The 22,407-nt window shown below is 34.8% G+C and overlaps 1 protein-coding gene across 2 annotated transcripts in view; it reads right to left on the bottom strand.

Annotated features, from left to right (window-relative positions):
• Nucleotides 1-1,545: 1,545 nt before the first annotated feature.
• Nucleotides 1,546-22,407, bottom strand: part of LOC105034940 (uncharacterized) — a 44,238-nt gene continuing 23,376 nt past the window's right edge. Inside the window, exons 3-6 of one of the 2 annotated variants that reach the window (XM_010910293.4) lie at nucleotides 19,796-19,892; nucleotides 11,565-12,429; nucleotides 11,328-11,461; nucleotides 1,546-2,746 (exon numbers count right to left, since the gene is read on the bottom strand). In XM_010910293.4, the coding sequence (XP_010908595.1) occupies nucleotides 1,897-2,746; nucleotides 11,328-11,461; nucleotides 11,565-12,429; nucleotides 19,796-19,892 (1,946 nt within the window). In that variant the 3' untranslated portion in view covers nucleotides 1,546-1,896. Of the gene's footprint in view, nucleotides 2,747-11,327; nucleotides 11,462-11,564; nucleotides 12,430-16,665; nucleotides 16,820-19,795; nucleotides 19,893-22,407 lie in introns of those variants that run through there. The other variant, XM_019847146.3, reaches the window with a different exon arrangement.

The raw sequence follows: 22,407 nt of genomic DNA, 5'->3' as shown, positions 1-22,407 counted from the left end.
TCTGAAGTTAGATTTCATCAAAGAAATGGGAGGAAGAAGACTTCCTGTTCCCATTGTATTCCTTTTGTTTTGGTTTTCTATTTGGGCTTGAATCAGGACTCCGGTTCTGTCAATGGACCAGGTCTGGGTCATCATACATCAAATGGATGAAAACTAAATGATTTTAACAATATGATTTGATCTATTATCTAGAAGCATTCAAATCAATTAAAATCTGTCATATACGTTTTAATTTATTAATATCAAGATTAATGATTTAGACATTCAAATTATAGTGTAAAACATACTTGGCTTATTAGCTATATTGTTATTATTTTCAATTTGTACTTGCTAGATGAGTAAGCAAGAGACCTCTAAGATAAGTAATTTTTAGTTTCTAGGCATCTGTACACCTTAAATCATGATCAGCATAATTTTCATTTTCCGTGGTACTCAAAATCAATTGCTCTGGCTGAACCAAATTGGATATTTGATATATCCATATTTATATATATATTTTTCTATAAATGTAGACATAATTATTGATATTAAATGGTATCAAAATTAGCATCCATATTTATTCGAACTAAATTCAGATATAAGTTATATATTAGTTGTATCTATATTTTTTCTTTTCTAAAATAAATATAAATTAGATATTATTCAGATATATATTAAATTTTTAACATAATTTAATTATAAAAACTAATATAATTATAAAATTTGAATAAAAATAGAAATCCCTGTGCAGATCACACACGATGCACAAGTAATTAAAGATATAAGAAATGGTGACGGGCCCACATCACCAATCCGACCAAGTTCGTATTAAGATATTAAAAATCAAAAAATATTTGAAATACTAATTATAAATTCATAAAGGACAAGAATAAAAGTTTCTATGCAGATCATGCACGATATGCAAGTAATTAAGGACATAAGAAATGGTTATTAAACTCACACAGAGACCAACTTGGTCGAGGGACCAACCAAATTTGTATTAAGATATGAAAAATCAAAGATTATTTAAAAATATATATAATATAAAATATTATTTTTTTTGCATCAAATATGATTGTTACTTTTCATTATAGAGCATGAATAAAAATAATCATCAACTGTCAATTCTTAGAGAGCTTATAACAAAATTATATATAAATTCAGAAAGACATAAAAATTATTAATATTTTTAAATATATTTACTAATATTTCTATTTATTTTAACAATAAAGAATTAAAAATATCATAAAAGAATGAAATAATGTATATTTATATTTTCAATTTTTCTCAGATAGAAAAGGATTATTTTACTTAACTTGAATACGTACGAATACATAAAAATTTGTACCAAAATTATGAATACATTTGAATAATCTTATTTTTAATAAATCCTATACTTAAATAATCTTGTATACGATTTATAAAAATAATCCTATAGAAAAACAAGCTAGCAAAATTTTGATTTTCGGTCTATCAACTCAAAGGTTTCCTCTCAAAGTCAAACATCAAATGTAAACAGAGAAGCCTCATTACACTTTGAGAGCAAGGCATCCGACCTAGCAGGAATGTCAAAAGTTCAACCGATAGACTTGACAATCACAAAAATTTGGTCAGCCAAAAAGTCCAGTGTAAGCTGATAAAAACGAAACAAATGGTCCAATATACAGAAAATATCGTTGGAGTAAAATAATTGAAACATGTTTTTCCAAATGCGCCCAAGAAGAAATCTTCAATTTGGTCAGTTTCATCAGTTACCAGAGCCCAGACTTCTGAAGAAAATTTAATGAGCCTGCACATTACAGCAAGTGTAGTTCCAACAAGTCGGATCACTTTGGTAAAATATGACAACTCGTGAGTCTTCTCTGCAACCAAATTCCTTCCTCGATGATATTATAAGCGATTAAAATTGTCTACAATTCATGGATGCAGTAATATATGTACATATAGAGCCCAGCAAGGAAGATGGACCAGAAGTAGGTACAGATAAGTGGCACTATTCCATATCCATAGGAACTCTGCCCAAACCCAGAAGTCTCCAATGCCTACCCTTCCAAATCCCTCGGACAAACCCTTCAGTATCAGCAGTGCAGTTGGGGGGAATCCAATTACAGCCAAGACCAAGTTACAAGTCATCAGCATTACTCTCATACACAGTGCCACCTCCTTATGCCTCTTTAAAGGTCGAACAATCAGGCACATCGGAACCACAATGAGAGCTCCAATCTGAGCAGTTGAGAAATTAATAATTGACATGAGGCCCAGGCCTATAAAAGCAGCAGCAATCATTACGGACTTCAGAAGTACCCATTCACAATCATTAGAATAAGGGGAACCCAGGATCAGGTACAAGATGAGCAGGGCAGAGGTGGCAACTGCAACCCAAACTAACATGCTTGTTGTGGGGCTGATGTAGGGGATTTGGGACATAAAATATGGCAGTAACAAGACAATAACTGCCCATAGATGGGTCATAAACACCACTTTTGCAGCATGGAGCCATTTCCATGATCCAATGCTGATCTCTATCTCATCAGTACAAGTATAGCCAGGTGTCTGGTTCCCCTTGTCTGTTGAAAGTCTAATTTCATTCTTTCCAGAAAAAGGAGCAACAGCAACTATAGGAAGCGGTGCAATAAGCAGGGCAAATGCTATCATATAGACTCCAACTGACACAAACTTGTTAGGAGCTGTTAAGAAGTACAGGAAAAATGATTGATGAAACTTTTCAAGGAGGTTGTTCACTGACCGTATGACTCCTTCAATCAACCTGCATGAACAAGTCCAAATGTTTCAACAGACAACAGCAGCCCAATTTAGAGATTCAACAACTTTTATAGACCAATGTCTCACAAAGTTACAGCCTTTGCTGCAACATAACAGGTTACCATCCTATATACCAGAAACTATTATAAGCCATCAATCAGTAGCATTCATCTGTCATTGTTTTAATCCATTAGATATAGCTTGTGTAAATCAAAATTAGACAATGACAACACTAGTAGTTCTAACCAAGGCAAGAAAATGTGCTTTCAGTTTCACTTTTGTCCTGTTCTGCGTGGTTCTGCTTTCAGTAGTTTGGATGCTCTCAGATTCTCCAATCCAAGTTTAGTTGTTTACATTAGCATTAATTCATTAGAAAGCACTCATTAAAGGCCTTTTATTTTTTAGTTACATTAATGGCCTTTATCTGTCAATGTTTATCTTTATTATCTAACCCTTCTTTAATTTTTGAAAAGGAAAGGAAAACCATTGAAAATTGATCTTCACCTAGATGAAGAAAGAACTTACCTAAAGATGATAGCAAATACTATAATGAAACATCAAAAATAGCATCTATGCTAGGCGTAGGTTTTGATTCAGTTTCAGTGAAACTCAAAACCTTGTTTCTAATGATCATGGGTTATTTACAAATTATGTGAAAACATAAAATCAGCAGAGAAAAGTACTACTTCAATTGTTAGTACAATCGTGCCAACTATACAAAAATGGCAGGAAAAAGAAAACAAGAAGCCATCTACTCACTGGAAAAGGGCAGTAAGATGAAATTCTTCGTGAGGTATACACATTAGGGAATTAATGTACTATGACAATGGAAAAGGTGATGCTGGGAGGAAAAAAGAAAGAACTTCAGAAATGTCCTAGAAGATGCACAGCTTGTAACTGAGTTCAAAAAATTTTTCCACTGTGTCACACAGTAAATGAGAGTATCCATACTTAAATTGGTATAGAATGGAGAGGAATTCAAATAATCTTCAACTCTCTCAATGTGATTATATGTTCTGGTAGCATGGTTTCAGTAGTAGGGTCAGATATCCAAAGTAAACTGTATATCTGTAATTCCTCTTACATGATAAGATATATTTACCGCAGATATTAGTACTTCTGGGAACATGGTTAAAAAGCCTAATTAGTTGCAAGAAATAACTTTTGACTAAATCTTGCTCTTTTCATCTACCAAAGTACTATCATATTACATTTCTTCTTTTTGGGTTCAAGATGCAACTTCAGAGCGCAGATTTTAGCAAAGGTATTTACTAAAACAGAACATGAAAATGAGGAAAAAAAAGAAAAAAATAATAGTTTTGAATATAAGAAATATGGAGTCTTGAATTGAACTATTTTACAAGACTCTGTATTTACTTATGTAAATTATACACTTGAAACAGCATCTGAACATAAAATCCTTTCTTTCTCTAAGTTAGCAAATGTCTAAACCCAACATACTCACTGTTTAATTTTTTTCATCTATTGCTTCTTAAAAACTTACTCCAATAAGATTTTTAATGCCATCTTATGGTGCATCAACAGATCAAGTAAAACACCAAAATGAACTTGCACAAAATAAGTGTTTCGATCCTTGACATAGTTTCTTTCCTCCGTCAATCCTTCTGGAGCATTTTCTCTATCACATTAGCATTCAGGGTGCCACAGTAATATAAATAATGCACAACTGAAGGGCATATACTTGAGCATGAAAAGCTGCCCAAGGCACTTAGGGCTTACCAGACTACTCATTTGTACTACGTTACTCAATCGGAAGGTGGTAAAGGACATGCGCATGTGCACAGGTAAAGGTGGGAGGAGACAATTCTCTCCAACTTTGCTATAACTGAGAACACATATTTGCATCCACTAACTTAAAGAAAAATGAAATATTGTAAAGGACACCTTCAATTAAATAGAATGAGTACAGCACTTCCCCCAACTCGGAAAGCATTGAGGAAGATATAGGCATGGTATAAATATTAATTTTCTTATCATTGTAATTACAGAGTGAAATTTTTATTCCTTTAGATAATAAACCCATATGCACACCATTGGGTCATTGGGTAGCTGTGTGCATGGGGGAGGGTTTGTGGGGAGGCAGGGGGATTTCTAAACTGCTATTGCTAGAACATGTCATTTTGTATACTTCGCAGACTCATTTACATAATTTGTCAATATCCATAGTTAGCCATCCTACTTATGCTTTCTCCAACCCAGATTTTCTGGTTGTCAAGATGATGCTAGATGATTTTACAGTTGAAGGCGATCACAGGTCAAGCTTGATACTTATCACAGCATGAAGGAGATCCCAGCTCTCAACGTATAAAGAATTGCCAACCTTTCAGGGCATCATACTGTCCATGCATGCCAAAAGAATCATCACAACCAAGAAACTGACATGTATGTTTAACTCTAAAGACCCCACCCACCCACACAATTCCCACATACTCCAGCTGTGAGGCCATCACAATTGACACAATGGACCCTTGGAAAGCATGCTCATTTATATCACCAAGAAGCTTACTGACATGTTAAAGCCCATGTTTCTTGTAGATGCTCTAGTCTAGGTGCTAAATAGCAGCACCATAAGGATAAAATTTCAACCCCTGAAAGACCCTGGAGGAAGTTCTCCCCTAAAAGGATATTGTGTACTGCATAAAAGAAATAGAAAGAAAAGAAATGTTAAAGAAAGAAAGATGATTGAAATATGGAGAGAGATGAAACCAAGAAGAAAGGGGGAAGGTGGATACCCCAAATATTCCTTTATTTATACAACTCCCTAATTCTTTTAGAGGATAGAGATCGCTTAACTTGGGGCCACATAACCAAAATGCCCCTAATATGGCATAAACTGTTTACCATACCCATGGTTTTCAAAACCGGACCGAACCGCCTGATTCAGAGCGTACCAAACCGGATCGGCGCTGAACCGGATCGGTTCGGCCCTAGTTTTTGGCACCCAACCAAAAAAAAAAAGCAAAAAAAAAAAAAGAGAACCATCCGGTTTGGCCCTGAATCGGACGATTTCGCCCTGAATCAAGCAGTTCGCGGCTTTACCGAGCCGAACTGCTCGATTCGGCCTCCTTTCTATTATGATTAAAGACAGAGAAGTCTTTCGACTTCTTCTCTGTTTCGTCTCTCTCCGTTTCTTACTCCCTAACACCGAGAGCCTCTCCGAAGACTCAAGGAATACGTGGATTAAAAGTTTTTAAGATATGTTTCTCAAAACCATACTATCGTTCCTCTCTTCCTTTCTTTTAAAAAAAAAATCATGAAAAATGGAAAAATAAGGGGAAACTATGTCAAAAAAAAAAATTTTGACATGATTTTAATATATGTTATAGATCTATGGATGATCTACACAATAACACTAAAATCATTAATTTTTGTTAAGTATATAATTTTTAAATTAAAAATATATTTTTTAAATAAAAAATTATAAAAAAAATAAATTTCAAAAAATAACTATAAAATCAGATTATTATTTAGAGACTTATAAGCTACTTTTGACATAAATTTGATGCCCATTTATCAACTTTTTAACGCATCTTGCGCATAATGGTCTAGACCTAAATTTAGAAAAAAATAGCATTTCATGCATGTCCGTCGTCTAAAAAAATTTTATGTAGTATCCATGACAAGATTTTACATAGATTTAAGATCAAATTATTTTTTCATAATTTTTAAATTTTTATTATATTTTATTTAAAAAAATAAAAAATATAAAAAAAAAATAGGTAAACGAAATCTATCATTTTTACGTAATTATTGAAGTGATGTGCTTATCAATTTTCCAGAATGGATCCATCAAAGAAAAAAAAGATCCAAAATGTGACATTGATTAAGGCATGGAGAGATGCTCTCAGGTCAGCATCATTGGAGATGTAAATGGTGTAGCATAGAATTCAAAAGAGGAGAAGTTACACGATTCAAGCAACATTTGGCTAGTTGCTATCCGGATGTAGCTATGTGCCATAAGTGTCCACAAGAGATTCGTCAATTAATGAAGAAATACTTCACAGATTTTAAAGCAGCGAAGGAAAGAAATTTGATGAAGAAGGCAGAGGTGGATCATCGAGCAGCAAAACCACCTTCTTATCACTCTAGGAAGTCAGAAAAAAGATCTGTTCCAAATGATAAGCAGGCACAGATCGATGCTGCCATTCAGACGAACTTAGATAATCAATGGTAGCAGGAGGTAGCCAGGCACAGAGCTAGTGAGGGCAGATCAGGCTCAGAAAGCACTGCAGCAGAGTTTGAGTCACAGTTTAGGAGGACATCTTTAGTTATAGAGAGCCCGTCAGTAAAGGCACTAGCCGTCTTACATGCATATTGGGAGCATTTGACAGTAGAAAGAAGTCCTCTAAGGAGATTCCAACAGGAGCCACTATCCATGATTTGGATCCATATGCATTTTCTAGTAAAGATTTCAAGCAACAGAGGATTGATACTATGTTGAAGAAAGATAAGAAAAAGACTATGTGGCAAGCTATTGGATCTTGGTTTCACTTCAGTCACATCCCAGCGAATGCAGCAGACAACCCATATTATTGCTCTGCCATATCATCTATTATACCGGATGCCGATCCAGGTGTAGATCCTTCAGGATCAAGGGATATCCATGGTGAGCTTCTTGACCTGAATAAGAAGGATCTTGAAAAATAGATTGCCTTATATCAAAGCAAATGGCTGGTATATGTGTTGACTGTGATGTGTGATGGTTGGACTGGTCCTACTAGACGAAGCATCATCAACTTCTTGATATATTGTGATGGAAGAATATTTTTTCATAAATCTGTTAATACTTCCATTGAGGTGCACGATGCCAGCTACATCCTCAGATTGATGGAGGTGATTGATCAGATAGGAAAGTAGAATGTCGTACAGATTATTACAGATAATGGATCACAATATAAGGCTGCAGGGGAGATATTGATAGAGCAACGACCGCATGTTTTTTGAACCCCATGTGCTGCACATTATATCGATCTGATGTTGATGGATATTAAAAAAATTCATAGGATATAGAAGGTAGTGGAGTCAGCACAAAGCATCACTAGATTCATTTACAACCATACATGGATTCTATCATTGATGCGGCAGTTTGTTAGAAGTGATATATTAAGATCAGATGTCACACGATTTGCTACTAATTATATAGCACTTGATAAGCTAATCGAAAAGAAAGTATATCTGCATCAGATGTTTGTTAGTCCTGAGTAGCAACAGAGCAGATATGTCCGGACAGACACTGAGGGGAGCAATATGAAGAGCTTAGTGACGAGACAGTCATTCTGACAGTGAGCCAAAAAGATAGTGACGGCTATCAAGCCTCTGTATGCTTCGGACCGTGGATGGTGAGCAATACCCCCAGATGGACTTCTTATATTATATGATGAAGAGGGCAAAGGAACAAATCAAGATGGCAGATCCACAACAATGTGGAGGGATGGACTAATGTTCCTCCTGACCGTGTAGATGATCCTGCTATTTATGGACATCGACGATCGATCAGATCTGATGATTGGTACGTATTGAATATTTTTGAAAATCGATACTGTTGTAGATCTGCCATCCTGATTTCTTCCTTTGCCCTCTCCATCATATAATATAAAAAGCCTATCTGAGGGTACTCAAGACTGACAAACATCTGACGTAGATATACTTTCTTTTCAATCAAACTATCAAGTGCTATATAATTAGTAACAAATTGTGTGACACCTGATCTCAATATATCACCCCCAGCAAACTGTCGCATCAATGATAGAACCCATGTATGGTTATAGATGAATCTAGTGATGCTCTATGCTGACTTCACTACCTTCTACACCTTATGAATCCTTCCAATATCCATCAACATCAGATCGATACAATGTGCAGCACATGAGGTCCAGAAAATATGCGATCGTTGCTCCATCAATCTCCCCTACAGCCTTGTACTGTGATCCATTATCTGTAATAATCTGCACGACATTCCGCTCTTCTATCGGATTAATCACCTCCATCAATCTGAAGATGTAGCTAACATCGTGCACCTCAGTGGAAGCATCAACAGACTTGTGAAAAAAATGTTCTTCCATCACAATATATCAAGAAGTTGATGATGCTTCGTCTAGTAAGACCAGTCCAACCATCACACATCACAGTCAATCTATATACCGGCCACTTGCTCTGATACGAGGCAATCCATTTTTCAAGATCCTTCTTATTTTGATCAAGAAGCTCACCATAGATATTCTTTGATCCTGAAGGATCTACACCTGGATCAGCATCCTGTATAAATGATATGGCCAAGCAATAATATGGGTTTTCTGCTACATTTGCTGGGATGTGACTAAAGTGAACCCAAGATCCAATAGCTCGCCACATATCCTTCTTCTTATCTTTCTTCAACATAGTATCAATCCTCTGTTGTTTGAAATCTCTACTAGAAAATGCATATGAATTCAAATCGTGGATAATGACTCCTGTTGGAATCTTTCTAGAGGATTTTTTTCTGCTGCCAAATGCTCCCAACAAGGATGCAAGACAGCTAGTGCCTCTACTGATGGGCTCTTTAACTCAGGATGTCCTCCTAAATCATGACTCAAACTCTGCTGTAGTGCTCCCTGAGCCTGACCCACCCTCATAAGCTGACGGCCCAAATCGAGCTCTATGCCTGACTACCTCCTGCTATCACTGATCATTCAAGCTTGTCCAAATGGCAGCATTGATATATGCCTACTCATCATCTGGAACAGATCCTTTCTCTGATTCTCTAGAGTGATAAGAAAGTGGCTCTGCTACTCGATGATCCACCTCTGCCTTGTTCATCAAATTTTTTTTCTTAGCTGCTTTAAAATCAACGAAGTATTTCTTCACTAACTGACAAACCTCTTGTGGATACTTACGGCACATAGCTACATCCGAATAGCCGCCAGCCAAATGTTACTTCAATCATGTAACTTCTCTTTTGAATTCTATGCTACACCATTTACATCACGAATGATACCGACCAAAGAACATCTCCCCATGCTCTCAACCAATGTTACATTCTGAATCCTTTTTTTCCTTAATAAACACATCACTTTAATAATTACATAAAAATAATAGATTTTATTTATCTATTTTTTTATATTTTTTAAATTATTTATTTATTTTTTAAATTTTTTAAATAAAATATAATAAAAATTTAAAAATTATGAAAAAATAATTTGATCTTAAATCCATATAGAATCTTATCATGGATACTACATATAATTTTTTAGACAGTAGACATGCATGAAATACTGTTTTTTTTTCAAATTTAGGTCTGGATCACCATGCACAAGATGCATTAAAACATTGATAAATTGACACCAAATTTATGTCAAAAATAGCTTGCAAATTTCTAAATAATAATCTGATTTTATAGTTATTTTTTAAAATTTTTATTTTAAAAATATATTTTTAATTTAAAAAATTATATACTTAACGAAAATTAATGATTTTAGTGTCATTGTGTAGATCATCAATAGATTTATAACATATATTAAAATTATGTCAAAAAAATTGACATAATTTTTTCTTGTTTTTTCATTTTTTGTGAATTTTTCAAAAAAAAGAGAGGAAGAGAGGAAAGATAGCATGGTTTTGAGAAACATACCTTAAATCTTTAATCCACATATTCGTTGAGTCTTTGGAGGGCTCTCAATGTTAGAGAGTAAGAAACGGAGAGAGAGACTTAGAAATAGAGAAGTCAAAAGATTTCTTCTCTGTCTCCAATCATAAAAGAAGGGCTCTCAATGTTAGAGAGTAAGAAATGGAGAGAGAGACTTAGAAATAGAGAAGAAGTCAAAAGATTTCTTCTCTGTCTCCAATCATAAAAGAAAGGAGGCCGAACCGAGTGGTTTGGCTCGGTAAAGCCGCAAACTACCTGGTTCCAGGCAAAACCGTCCGGTTCAGGGCCGAACTGGGCGGTTCTCTTTTTTTATGTTTTTTTTTTTTGGTCGGGTGCTGAAAATCAGTGCCGAACCGACCCAGTTTAGCGCCAATCCAGTTCGGTATGCCTTGAACCGGACGGTTTGGTCCGATTTTGGAAACCATGATCTTAATATTTTTGAGAAAAATAAAACCCAACAGAATACATCAAGATGAACCGGTTTCATATCCAGACCTTACTTTGTCATCAAAAGATTTAGATCATTTTTTCATTTTGTACAGGGACCAATGATCAAGGAGTCTATTCAAGGGATAAAAATATATTTGAAAGAGGATGAAAGACAAGGAGCAAATGGAAGAGGAAGAAGAAAAGGAGCAATAGAGAAAATTTGAGAACAAGTGAAAGAGGAGAAATTGAAGAAAAACGAAGCACCCAAATACATATCAGGCCCATGCACCTCAATCCCTAAATAAAAGAGCAACCACTGGTGTTCACCAAATGACCAAAAATGCCTCTCCTCATGCCGCACTGATTGTCTTGTTGGTTGCCCAACAAGGGGCCAACCATGGTAAAAGAACAAAATAAACACAACATTAATAAGCCTAATTAAAAAGATGATTAAATCGTTCCTAACAAATGTATTCAACAAAGAGGAATTATAACAAACTGAATGGGCACCAACCTGCCACCCCTCAGAAAAAATGCAGATTGACTGTTCTCATTTTTCAGAGAAAACCCGGGAGAGAGCTCCAGTGTCACTGCATCCACCTGGTAATCACGGAAAGCACCATGTGACCCAGTGGGCACCCCAATTGCCTGCAGTAATGAACAGCATACGAAAAGAAGCTTGATTAGAATTCAAAAATTTATATCGCAATATATAAATTGGTCATCTTATCTAAAGCGCTTTAACTGCTACCTGATGATACATTGAGCTTGCAAGTGTAGCACTGCCTTCCACATAATCGGCAGAAGTAATATCATATTTCCATCTCGGATCCAAGCTTTTAGCAACTCTGCAAAGCCTTTGCACTATTTCACCAACAGATCTTAGCCACACAGAGTTGAGTAATGAACCTATGGTCGCAATCTTTACACGCAATCCTTGTCTATGAACTGCTAAATAATGGACAATATTGATGAGGTCTAGGTTTGGCATCTGGCCATTGGATGCTTCTGCATATATGGTAAGGCTATCTCTTTCCTGTCTTTCCTTCTTTTCTAAGACCTTAAGAACAAGAGCAGCAGCCATAGTTCCTGCACGTCTGAAAGCATTAGCATTTTCCCCTTTCACTGTAATATGATTCCTGTCTTGATGACTATTAGATTCATGACACACATCAACATTCATTTTCCTTGACTCACTAAAGAAAACAGGACTATGGTAGTCTTTAAGCCATGCAGAAACTGAGGTATATTCCCCAAATTGTGAATCTGCAGCTAGCCACACAACATCTTTCGCAAGCCATGAAACTTGGCTAAGGAGGGAGAAGATTGAGAATGCAAGGCCCAGCGATAAGGCTTCACTTAGTTCAATTTTCCATGGATTGTAAGGAGTCACCAATACAATTGCTTCTTTTCCATCACCACGAGGAGCTCGTATGATACCAACAGAATTGACACCAAATGATGCACAGCTGCTATTGTTTTGCACCGTCACAGTATTGGGGGTGCAAGAGAAGAAATGCAGAGGGTGAAACTGATTTTTGTGAGGCAAGAACTTATGGTAATAGACTTCAGCACCCACACCTGCCATATGTTGCCCTACCAATCTTGGTATTTCTCTGTAAATTTACAGACAGTAAGATTCTTTGCTATCTTAAATCAGAGCAGACTGTAAAGTAATGCTTGGACAAAATCCAAATAACAATTTTATCCCAAGGTATCAAGTATGAGTATATGCTGCCAACGGCCAAGCATGATTCTAGCAATTTACTACTCTGCAGAAAAAGCATAGCCAAACATTAAACCGAGAAATGGAGAAATGGAACCATCATGGATGGGTGAAATGTTGCATGTCATATGCAATTATGCTAGATCTCGCAAGCTAACTTACAAATTCTGCCTGCATCCTGTCTGTCATTCTCTCTCTTTTTCATGTTTCTTAGGAAGTTCTATCCCATCACATTCCACAACAATATGAATAGCTTCTCACAGTTGATAAAATGACCCAAGTTATTGTGAAAAAATCAAAAGAACAAATGACAATAATTACAATTAGGTGTTCCATGTGTCTTAGACAACTATTGGAACTTGAAAGGACTCAAAGAAAGAAATCGCATGTCATCTATATTAGCATGGTGAAACCATATGACAGAGAACAAACAGAATCTATAAGACAACAAAGATGAAAAGAGTCCCTAAATGGCATGTTGATATAGTAAAAAAACATGTCTAAATTAGTGACAAACATTAGAAGTAACTATAGCAGCAAGCCTCTCGAAAAACTATAGGGAGACAAGTATCCAATCACACGGAGCTCATAGATGTTCAACCATCAGCACATTCTTTCCATAATCATGAATAAACTTGATGAGAAATCTGAATGATGCATGTTGAGGTATAAATGTTCATCTAAAATTCAGATAGAGATGAATATCAGCTTTTTATTGTCAATGACAGAATTTGAGGATAATCATCCAATCACCCATTGAATTGTAAAGTGCAAAAGGTTATTCTAGTAAAATATATATGAAATGTATTTTTTTTTATCTAGGACTTTTTATACACAAGTATATGGAGATGGATGATAATATTTGAAATGAAACTAGAAAAATACAAATGTACATGATATCTAAGTGGTTTGAGATGACCACATTGCCTTTGGATCACCTGCCTTTGGATCACCGATGCATAAAAGCAAAATTTGAAAGCCAACCACAACCATGCAATTTGCAAAGATCCAGAAACAAAAACTACCATGTTGGAAAATTCAAAAGACCCAATAACAAAACACAAGCCAGACAAAAGATAAAAATGTTTGGTTAAATTTCTCGTAGACTAGAGATAGGGTGAAAAAGATAACAGAGGAAGATTAGGAGTAGCAACAAGCAAAAATAAAGCAATAGAGAAATAAATAAGATGAAATAGGCATGTGGAATCTGACAGACATTGGCTATAGACAGAAATTAAGATTTCTACTAGCACTGACTACGAATACAACCATTAATAGAAATTAGTGGCAATGAAGAATTCATAAATCTGACCAAGTTCATATAAGTCCCACAGTTAGGGTTAAACCTCTGTGATTGTTGTATTTAGCATGTAAGGTTGACTAAATGATTTTAGACAAAACTTGATAGTTAGCATTAGATAATTCTAATCAATGGCAAAGAAGAATTCATAAGCTGACTCTAGAAGATTTAGAAAAGGTCTGTTGGTTACCACTAAGCTAAACTCCAATGATTAGTGTGCACTTGAACAGAATGGCATTTCTGATGGCACGCTATATTATGACATACCACAATCCAAATGAATATAAATTCTAGAGGTTTGTGTTTAAGCAAGTCAAATGCTTCACTTCTCCATTATTAGATGTAGTAGAATTGCTGAAGGAGTAGTAGACTTGCTAAAGGACTATTGTATCGCACTCTTGACATGTGGGAACAAGACCTGATTATTTGCAAATGAGAAACTGTCCCAAAATTGTTCAGATGAATGTATCAAGAGGTCAAGTCCCTAATATAATTATGATTTATGAGTTGTTTATGTAAAAATATACCTAGTCTAATATTTATGACAATCAAGAGCAAGAGGAAGACAAAGCACATTTCCTTATCTTGCATAAAATAAATATAATATAATATTTCTTATCAGTTCTATTTGGAATTTGATACTAAAATAGTACTTTTTTCAGAAGTTTCTTTAGGTGCTTAGAATAAAATTTCAAATTATGTACATATGTAGTTGGCAAAAGTTCCAAACATCACATGAAGTTGGAGTATCAAGGATGAGAAGAATCAAATCACTTGTATTCAGACTCGTTAAAAAAGTGACCCAATGCATGAGCTCCAACCATCATAGGTTCTCGGGAGGGTCAAAAGTACGCAGCCTTGCCCTTGCATGCAATGGGACTGTTTCCATGTTTTGGACTTGTGACACCTAGGTCGCAATGGAGCAGCCTTGTTGCGGCATCAAGTCCTCACCCTCAAAATGGGTAGCTCAGTGCATGAGGCTCTTTCCATTGCAGGGTCTAAGAAGGCTCAAATGTACATAGCCTTACGCCTGCATGCAGAGAGGCTGTTTCTATGTTTGGAACGGGTGACATCTAGATAATAATGGAGCAACCTTTTAATTTAGACTTGTTAAGAATAATAATAACAATCATAACAACAACAACATTATCCAATGATTATGGATGAGAACCAAATCTATGGTGCTATGAGTAGCTATAGGGAAAGAATCAAAAGGGCTTCTTTAATGGATATGTGAAATTTGTGTTGGAGACTTCAGAATGACCAACGATGACAATCTAGGTCATAGTTTTGGGAACTCAAACAAGGTGTGAAAATGAAAATTGCCAGTGATATATTGATTTGAAGAGAAGTTCAGAACTTGATGATTCCACTAGCATTAGCAGATTAGGCCCTTCCTACTCACAATATTTCTAAATAAAAGAATTAATCATTAATCAATAAAAGTACATTAGTCACATCTTCATTGAGTTTGAATGGGAGGAGAAATAGGACAAATATCAAATTTAGTAAGTTCTTTAGTCCTTGATGCTATTACCATAAGTTCTATTGGACCAAAAACCAACTAACATTTATCCCAAATAGATGACATCACATTGTTACAGCTCTCACCTTCTGGCTTTTTGGGACCTCTGAAATGAAAAATGCATGGATTTAGGTGTCAGCCATGCCAGACCATGCAGCTTTGCACATACCACTGCCAGAGCCATCATGTGGCTCCACTGCATGATAATGCAAGCCAATGACTGGCATCACCAGCAAGTACATCTAAGAGCCAAGTTGGCATAGCAGCAGTACCCAATACTAAAACCTTGGAGGAATGCTCTACTGACTGTGAGAATACTAAGCAACACTGGGTAACCACAAGAAATTCCATAAAGGGAAAAAAAATGACAAATCCACAAGTGCCATTAGAAATGATACGAGTGAGATATTTTTCATTTTTCATGGTTTTACTAGTATCTAAAGGCAAATCAACATGGACAAGATAGATAGCCTCATCTATTATGTTCCTAAATGCAACTATATAATGGCTTCCTTTCTCATCCTTCATAACCAGTTACCCTTGAAGGATAACCAGAATCTGAGTTTAATAAATGAGAATGACTAACTCATTTTTTAAGATGAAATTTACAGATTCTAACTTCATGATATATTTACCTTTAATCTAGAAGATGGAGAATATATCTTGGACCTAGCAAGAAGCAGCTTCATAAAACAGTTCATTAGTGGATCTACTTGCAAATTATGCTTGAAAGGCCTGGGGAAGTTATGCGTTTCTTCTCTCTGTCAAGAATAGCCTGAAGGTTCTCTTTGGTTAGACAAGATAGAATATTGGCATTTTAGGCTCAAAATCTTGTATTGCCTTGTTATTGTTCTCTTGTCACTCTATTGCATCTTTGGCCCAAAAAAAGATATAATAATAAGCACGATACTAGCTTGATTTGTTCGGTCATTAGCCAAAATCAAAACTTTCAAAGGATTGCTAGAAACGTCAAGCCTCAGGTCAATGAAACAAAATAAAGCCTTTCAAGGACCAAGATCCTATGAGCGGATCCAAACACATTATTTTATAATAAGGGCTCAAATAATTTGTACAAGATCATAAGTCAAATATTTTTTTAAAATTCAAGTGAAAGTTCACCAGAATAATTTGATAATGAAAATGCCAAAAATCAAAATCTTCAAATAAAAAAGAAGACAATGTAAGAGGATCAGAGCATGTTTTACCTATGACATTTCACATAGTCCTACATTTTCTTATAAAGGTTTGTTTATATTCTCAAGGCTACAAAAAATCTTACTGTTAAATGAAACCAAACATACCCCACTGCAAACTAGATGAGGCCGCATAATCCATGAGGTCCACACATTCCAGTTGGCCAAGACTCCACATATATCCTCATATATAATTCAACTAAGGACATCCATACCGCTTAAATAAAGTTCCATACACATCCTCTTGGATAATTCAAATGAGGCCAAATATAACACCTGGCTTGAAGTCCACAAATAATTCAGAATTATATCATTATTGTCCAATTCAATTAAAAAAATGACAAATCATATCAAAAGCTAGAAAAAATTCAAAATATAGACGTTCTAATATATATAGGGTTTCAAGTGTAAGCACATGGATAAAAGTTCAGGAAAATCAGTCATGATTCAGAATTTTCATATAAAAATCATAATGCTCAAACTAATCCAAGTACCAAATTTCTCAACAAGAAATGTTCTATGTATCTGCAACTAATTGAAGAATTTATAATTTTGGGCAACCTTAAAATTAAATCTGGTCATAGAGTCCAAAATTTCAGAAGAAATCCTGAGTGTTGGAAACTATGGTTTCAGTTCTAAAACAGTAGGCTTCAAACTAATAAAAAAATTCAAAAGAAAAAAGATGAATGCCAAGGGGGCATTTGGTATAGGGTGATGACCCCAAGATCAATGGTGATGTAGGTGGAGATGACCGGATCACTGCATTTGATTGCATACCAATGATCCTACGTGATAGTGATCCCAAATCACCCCTAGTCCTAAAATCACCGCCCAACCCAATGATTTTAAACCCATCCTTAGGGACGAGTTTCCAAGATCACCCAAGATAATGAGCTTGGGATGAAATTAGGGAACAAAATTGCCTCTCGATCGGACAAAAAAGATTGATATATCAATATACCATTAATACATTATATCAATATCCCATATATTATATGATATGATATTATATATAACGTATTCATGATATATTGTATTATAATACATTATTGACCATATTATTATTCATTCACTTTTTATAAATTATAATAGAAATATATTATCATACTTTATACTTATGCTATAAGATTATTTAATATATTATTTCTATTTGCCTTATTTTCTTAGTCAAATTAAATATTAGTATTAAAATAATAATATAATATAAGTATAAAATAAAAATATTAATTCTATAACAATAATTAATATATATTTTTATTGGATTAATAATTTTGTTGTCAAAATTATAACTAGTCTGTCCAAACAATTCTACATACAAATTACATGGACTTGCTGCTAGCCATTCATGTTTTTTCTTATGACTTAATTGAGAATTTTATTTTGTAATTGCAAAATATATGGAATATATCAGGCATAGTTTTGGTATTATATAGTTGGTGATCTTGAATTCCCATGATACACCAAATAGGTTACTCATGGATAACTAGGAATCATTTTTTTAATGGAAAACTAAGGATCTTTAATCATTGAAATATAGCATACTAAACGTTGTGATCTTAGATCATCATGGATAAGATTAACCTAGGATGAGGATCATCATGGATCTATGATTACCATAGTGACCCCATTTGGGTCACCAAACACCACCTAAGCTTTCATAACAGACAATGTTGTTTAGATTTTCATGATACTGAGATTAGTTTAGAGTACAAGGTTGAGAATATGAAATATAACTAAAAAAAATGATGGTTGATAAAGTTAGTTGTGAAGGAAACTATAAATTCTGAAAACAACATACAGCTCAGAATTTTTAAAGAAACAGAAATCCTAAGATCGACTATAACATTTGAAAACAAAAAACCTGAATTTAAGACAGATAATTTTACTTACTATAATTTGCTAACAGAACCCTAAGGCTGCATTTGGAACTGGAATAAGCAGGAGTAAAAGTCATTTAACCCAGTTATTCCACCCTTTTCAGCCAAATACTCACTGGAGCACCAGGATTAAAACACTTCAGAAGGGTAAAACAGGTATTTCCAAACACCTAGTACACAACTCTTTGCCTTCCAAACTGCTTTACCCCATTTAAACTAGGAATAAATTACTCCCAGTATGGAAGATGGAGTAATTAATTCCAGAGCAAAGAGAAGTAGGAGTAAGTTAACCCATTTACTCTGGGTAAGCTAATTCCACTTCCAAATTTCACTTAAAACCTTTCTTCAAGTTTCACTTATTTTTACTAGTTGTTTAGCCTAGGCACTCCTCCCTTTCCCAAGCTTACCCTCCTTGATTAGTTCATAGGCAAGATACGTCAATCAACCTACTCAAGTCGACTACCTAAGTAGGTTGATTACACCAGGTTCTATTAGCATGTAGATTGAACCAACTAAATGACTCATCAAATATAAAACTCTCTTTAGCAGACAAAATTACTAATCGTAGAATGTCATCACGCAAATGTCCTTTTATTTGTTCTACCTGCATGAAATTAAAGTGTTACATGCAAATAAAACCAAATTTCAAAAGAAATAATGTTCATTCCCAAAAAATTTCCGAACTTTTGCTGTTGGGTCAAAATCAGAACTTCTACATGCAAAGATATTTCTCAAATTTTAAAAGCTCGATTTTTATTACACCTAAATATTGCTAAAACACAAAGTCCAGTAAGAAGTCTTATTCATAGTTTCCAAGGCATGTCATCTAATATAGTGCTAATAAGCACGTAGTGAATCAACAAAATGGTCCATATTCCAATCTTATAGGCATAGAACCATATATTTATCTAACTATATAATCGGGTGTAACATTTGTTTTTTAAGATTATCAGCGATACAGTTTTTCATGAGAGTATAGAGCAATATCAAGACCAATTGCCACTTCATTCACCAAGATTAGCTTGTTGGGAGGCTAAGCATATTTTTTCCACTTCAAAAATTGTCAACCTTTCTACAAGTAACATAACCTCTATAGAAAAACTGTGTTTAAGACACAGTAAGTTTAAAAAGATGAACAATAGGTGGTTCTTAGTCTTCTCACATCATTATGTTCTACATGGATTGAATATACTCTAAGTATATTTTTGTATGGATTTATACTTACCATTATGTTGACCACATCTTTAAGCTTCCATCAGGGAAAAGAAAATGAAAAGGAATTAATATTAAAGCTTAGATTAGTACGACACATAGAACATGAAGTTTATGCAGGCAAAATGTATAAAATAACACAGACATACATTCCTGTTCCTTCTATGGTTCGCTGGTCAATTATATCTTTAACAAATCTGTTTGCCTCCATGACATCCTGAGCAGAAAATGCTGGATTGGCAGAACCTGTTAACAGATCAGAAGACAAGCAGATAAAACGAAGTCAGGCGATTTCTAGCTACAAATGCTTGCTCTACACCATCAAATGCAATAAACATTTTTCTTTTTTCCTTTCCTTTTTTTCTTTTTTTTTGCATTACATGGATTTTATCAGTTCGTCATAGAGGTATCAGGCATGCAGCTACACTTGGACTAATTTCTAGAATTATGATTCCTTTTATGAAATAATTATCAAGGTAAAAAATTTAAAAATAAAAAATAAAAAACTCAGTTTCTTATCATATTAGATATATTTGGGGCCGGCAAAATATAATCCAACCCACCAACCCGACCTGTGTTTGACCCGCCATAAGAAGGTTTGGATTTAGGCTAAGCAGGTTCAAGTCATAAACAGGTCGACTCATTTAACCCATTTAATATTTGGGTCAGATTTAGATTTTAGACATCTAACTTATTTAATATTCAGATCAAATTGAGTCAAGTAATCTGTTTAACCAATTTAACCCATTTAAGACCTGTTTAATCTATTTAAAACCTGCTTAACATGTTTCTGACTAGTTTAACCCAACCTATTTAATCTATTTAACCCATGTAACCCATTAAAACCCATTTAACCTGTTTAACCTATTTAACCTAACTTGATCCATTTAATAAATGGGTTAAGCGCATTATGTAAGGTTACCTGTTTAATAAACAGGTCGCATTCTAGTCTGAAATTTTGATCTGTTTAATAAATAAGTCGGATTTGAGTTGACAATTTTTTGATCCGACCTACATCGACCTGACCTGATCCAATTGCCACCCCTAGATATATTTCTTTTACCGATAAATTTACAGGGAGAGCAATGTGTTCTTGTAGTTACATGGACCAGTGCAAGGACTGAAAACTGATTCTATGACCACAACATTTCAATCAATAGGCTTATAGCTTTCCAATTGAAATGGTTTTCTGATTGATCTCAATTCAAAAATGCAAGAGAAGAAAACAATTCTTTAAGAATTCAACAAGATGATACAAGTCAAACTAAACACATAAATGCATGATCTTGTAATTTAGAATACAAAAAATGAAATGATGCAATAACTATAGTATATATGTTTTACACACCAGTTATGGGGAAATGTTAAATACCAGTGATGAAGAAAAAGTTATAATCCTACAATACATGTACATGGAAACATCCATGAAATATATTACTGAAAATAGCAATACATGAAAATTGAAGTTTACAGCTTGCTTGCTTCTAGCTATAAAGAATCCACCTGTATTATTTGTTAAACTTCTGTTATATGTTGCTTCCGACCCACTCATTTTTCTTTTCATTAGTTATAGCCAGATTAACTCCTATACCTTAGAAACTCAAAGCTTCTGTCGCTGTCAAGTTATATTGGTCTAGAAGTGCAATATATGACTATAGAGTGAGTTTCTTATACCTAGTATGCAAATCACCCTGCCTATCACTCAACCTTACTGCTTAATCCAAAAGTGACCTGCCTAAGTGGCATAGGTCTAGAAGAGCAGCTTAGGTGCTTGCTGGTGGTCACTCCACATAGAAGAAAGCTAGGGAATCAGGCAAGTGAAGTAACAGAGGAAGCATTGAAGCACCTACTATTGGCAACCCAATTGGCTGAATTTGAAAACAGTTAAGTATCTGGTATCATGTACTTTGTCTCATGTATAAGTATCAGACAAATCAAAATATTTTCTATTTTTTTGTAGATGAAATATTTCAATAACTTCAAAATGCGAGCAGAACAATCTTGAACAATTTTGTCCCTAAAATATGTACTGGATTTGGGTTCAAAGGAAAAATAGTTGAATTTAGTAGCTAAAATGTGGGTAAGAAAGCAGAATTTAGTAGCTAAAAAGTGCGGAAGGAAGCAGCAAGCATGAAGTCTCTTTGCTGGAATCTCAGCATCGGTCCTTACAGAACTGAGTTAATAGGATAGTCAACAAACAAAATCCTTTCATGAAGCATTTTTCCACTCAGAGTTGTGTTCCATAGCTTATGACTTAATATAAGGTCATGCATTACTATTTGGGAAAAATTGAATATGTAAAAATGTGAAGGACTGGGTAAATAATATAATCATCAAGCCATATACCAGCTATGGTTTGATTTTATGAATAATTTTTCTTCATCATTTGTACCAAAAGCTATATCAATGCCATTATTCTTTTAATACTTTATCACAATGTTGGTCCATGCCAGGCCTTTCCTTTTTCTTTCCTACTTTTCAAACAAATTAGAGCCTCATCCCTTTTTGAAGATTCTTTCTTGCACTTTGACATTAATATATCAACTTAACTGGGTTCACTTTGATTTTAATTGTTGCAACCAGTAACTTCCTTTGCTGTACTCATTCTTTACCTTATCCTTCTTAGTGTTACAACACTATGGATGACAATAGGGTGGGTATGGGTCAGGTAGGCCATTACCATACCAACACTGCAATCAGGAACCACATACCCACCCCCCCCCCCCACTATACCTGCCTCGAGACGGAGTGGGGCAAGTGG

This window comes from Elaeis guineensis, chromosome 1 (genome assembly GCF_000442705.2).
Source record: "Elaeis guineensis isolate ETL-2024a chromosome 1, EG11, whole genome shotgun sequence".
Taxonomy (NCBI): domain Eukaryota; kingdom Viridiplantae; phylum Streptophyta; class Magnoliopsida; order Arecales; family Arecaceae; genus Elaeis; species Elaeis guineensis.
This window is presented reverse-complemented; position numbering and strand designations above follow the sequence as displayed.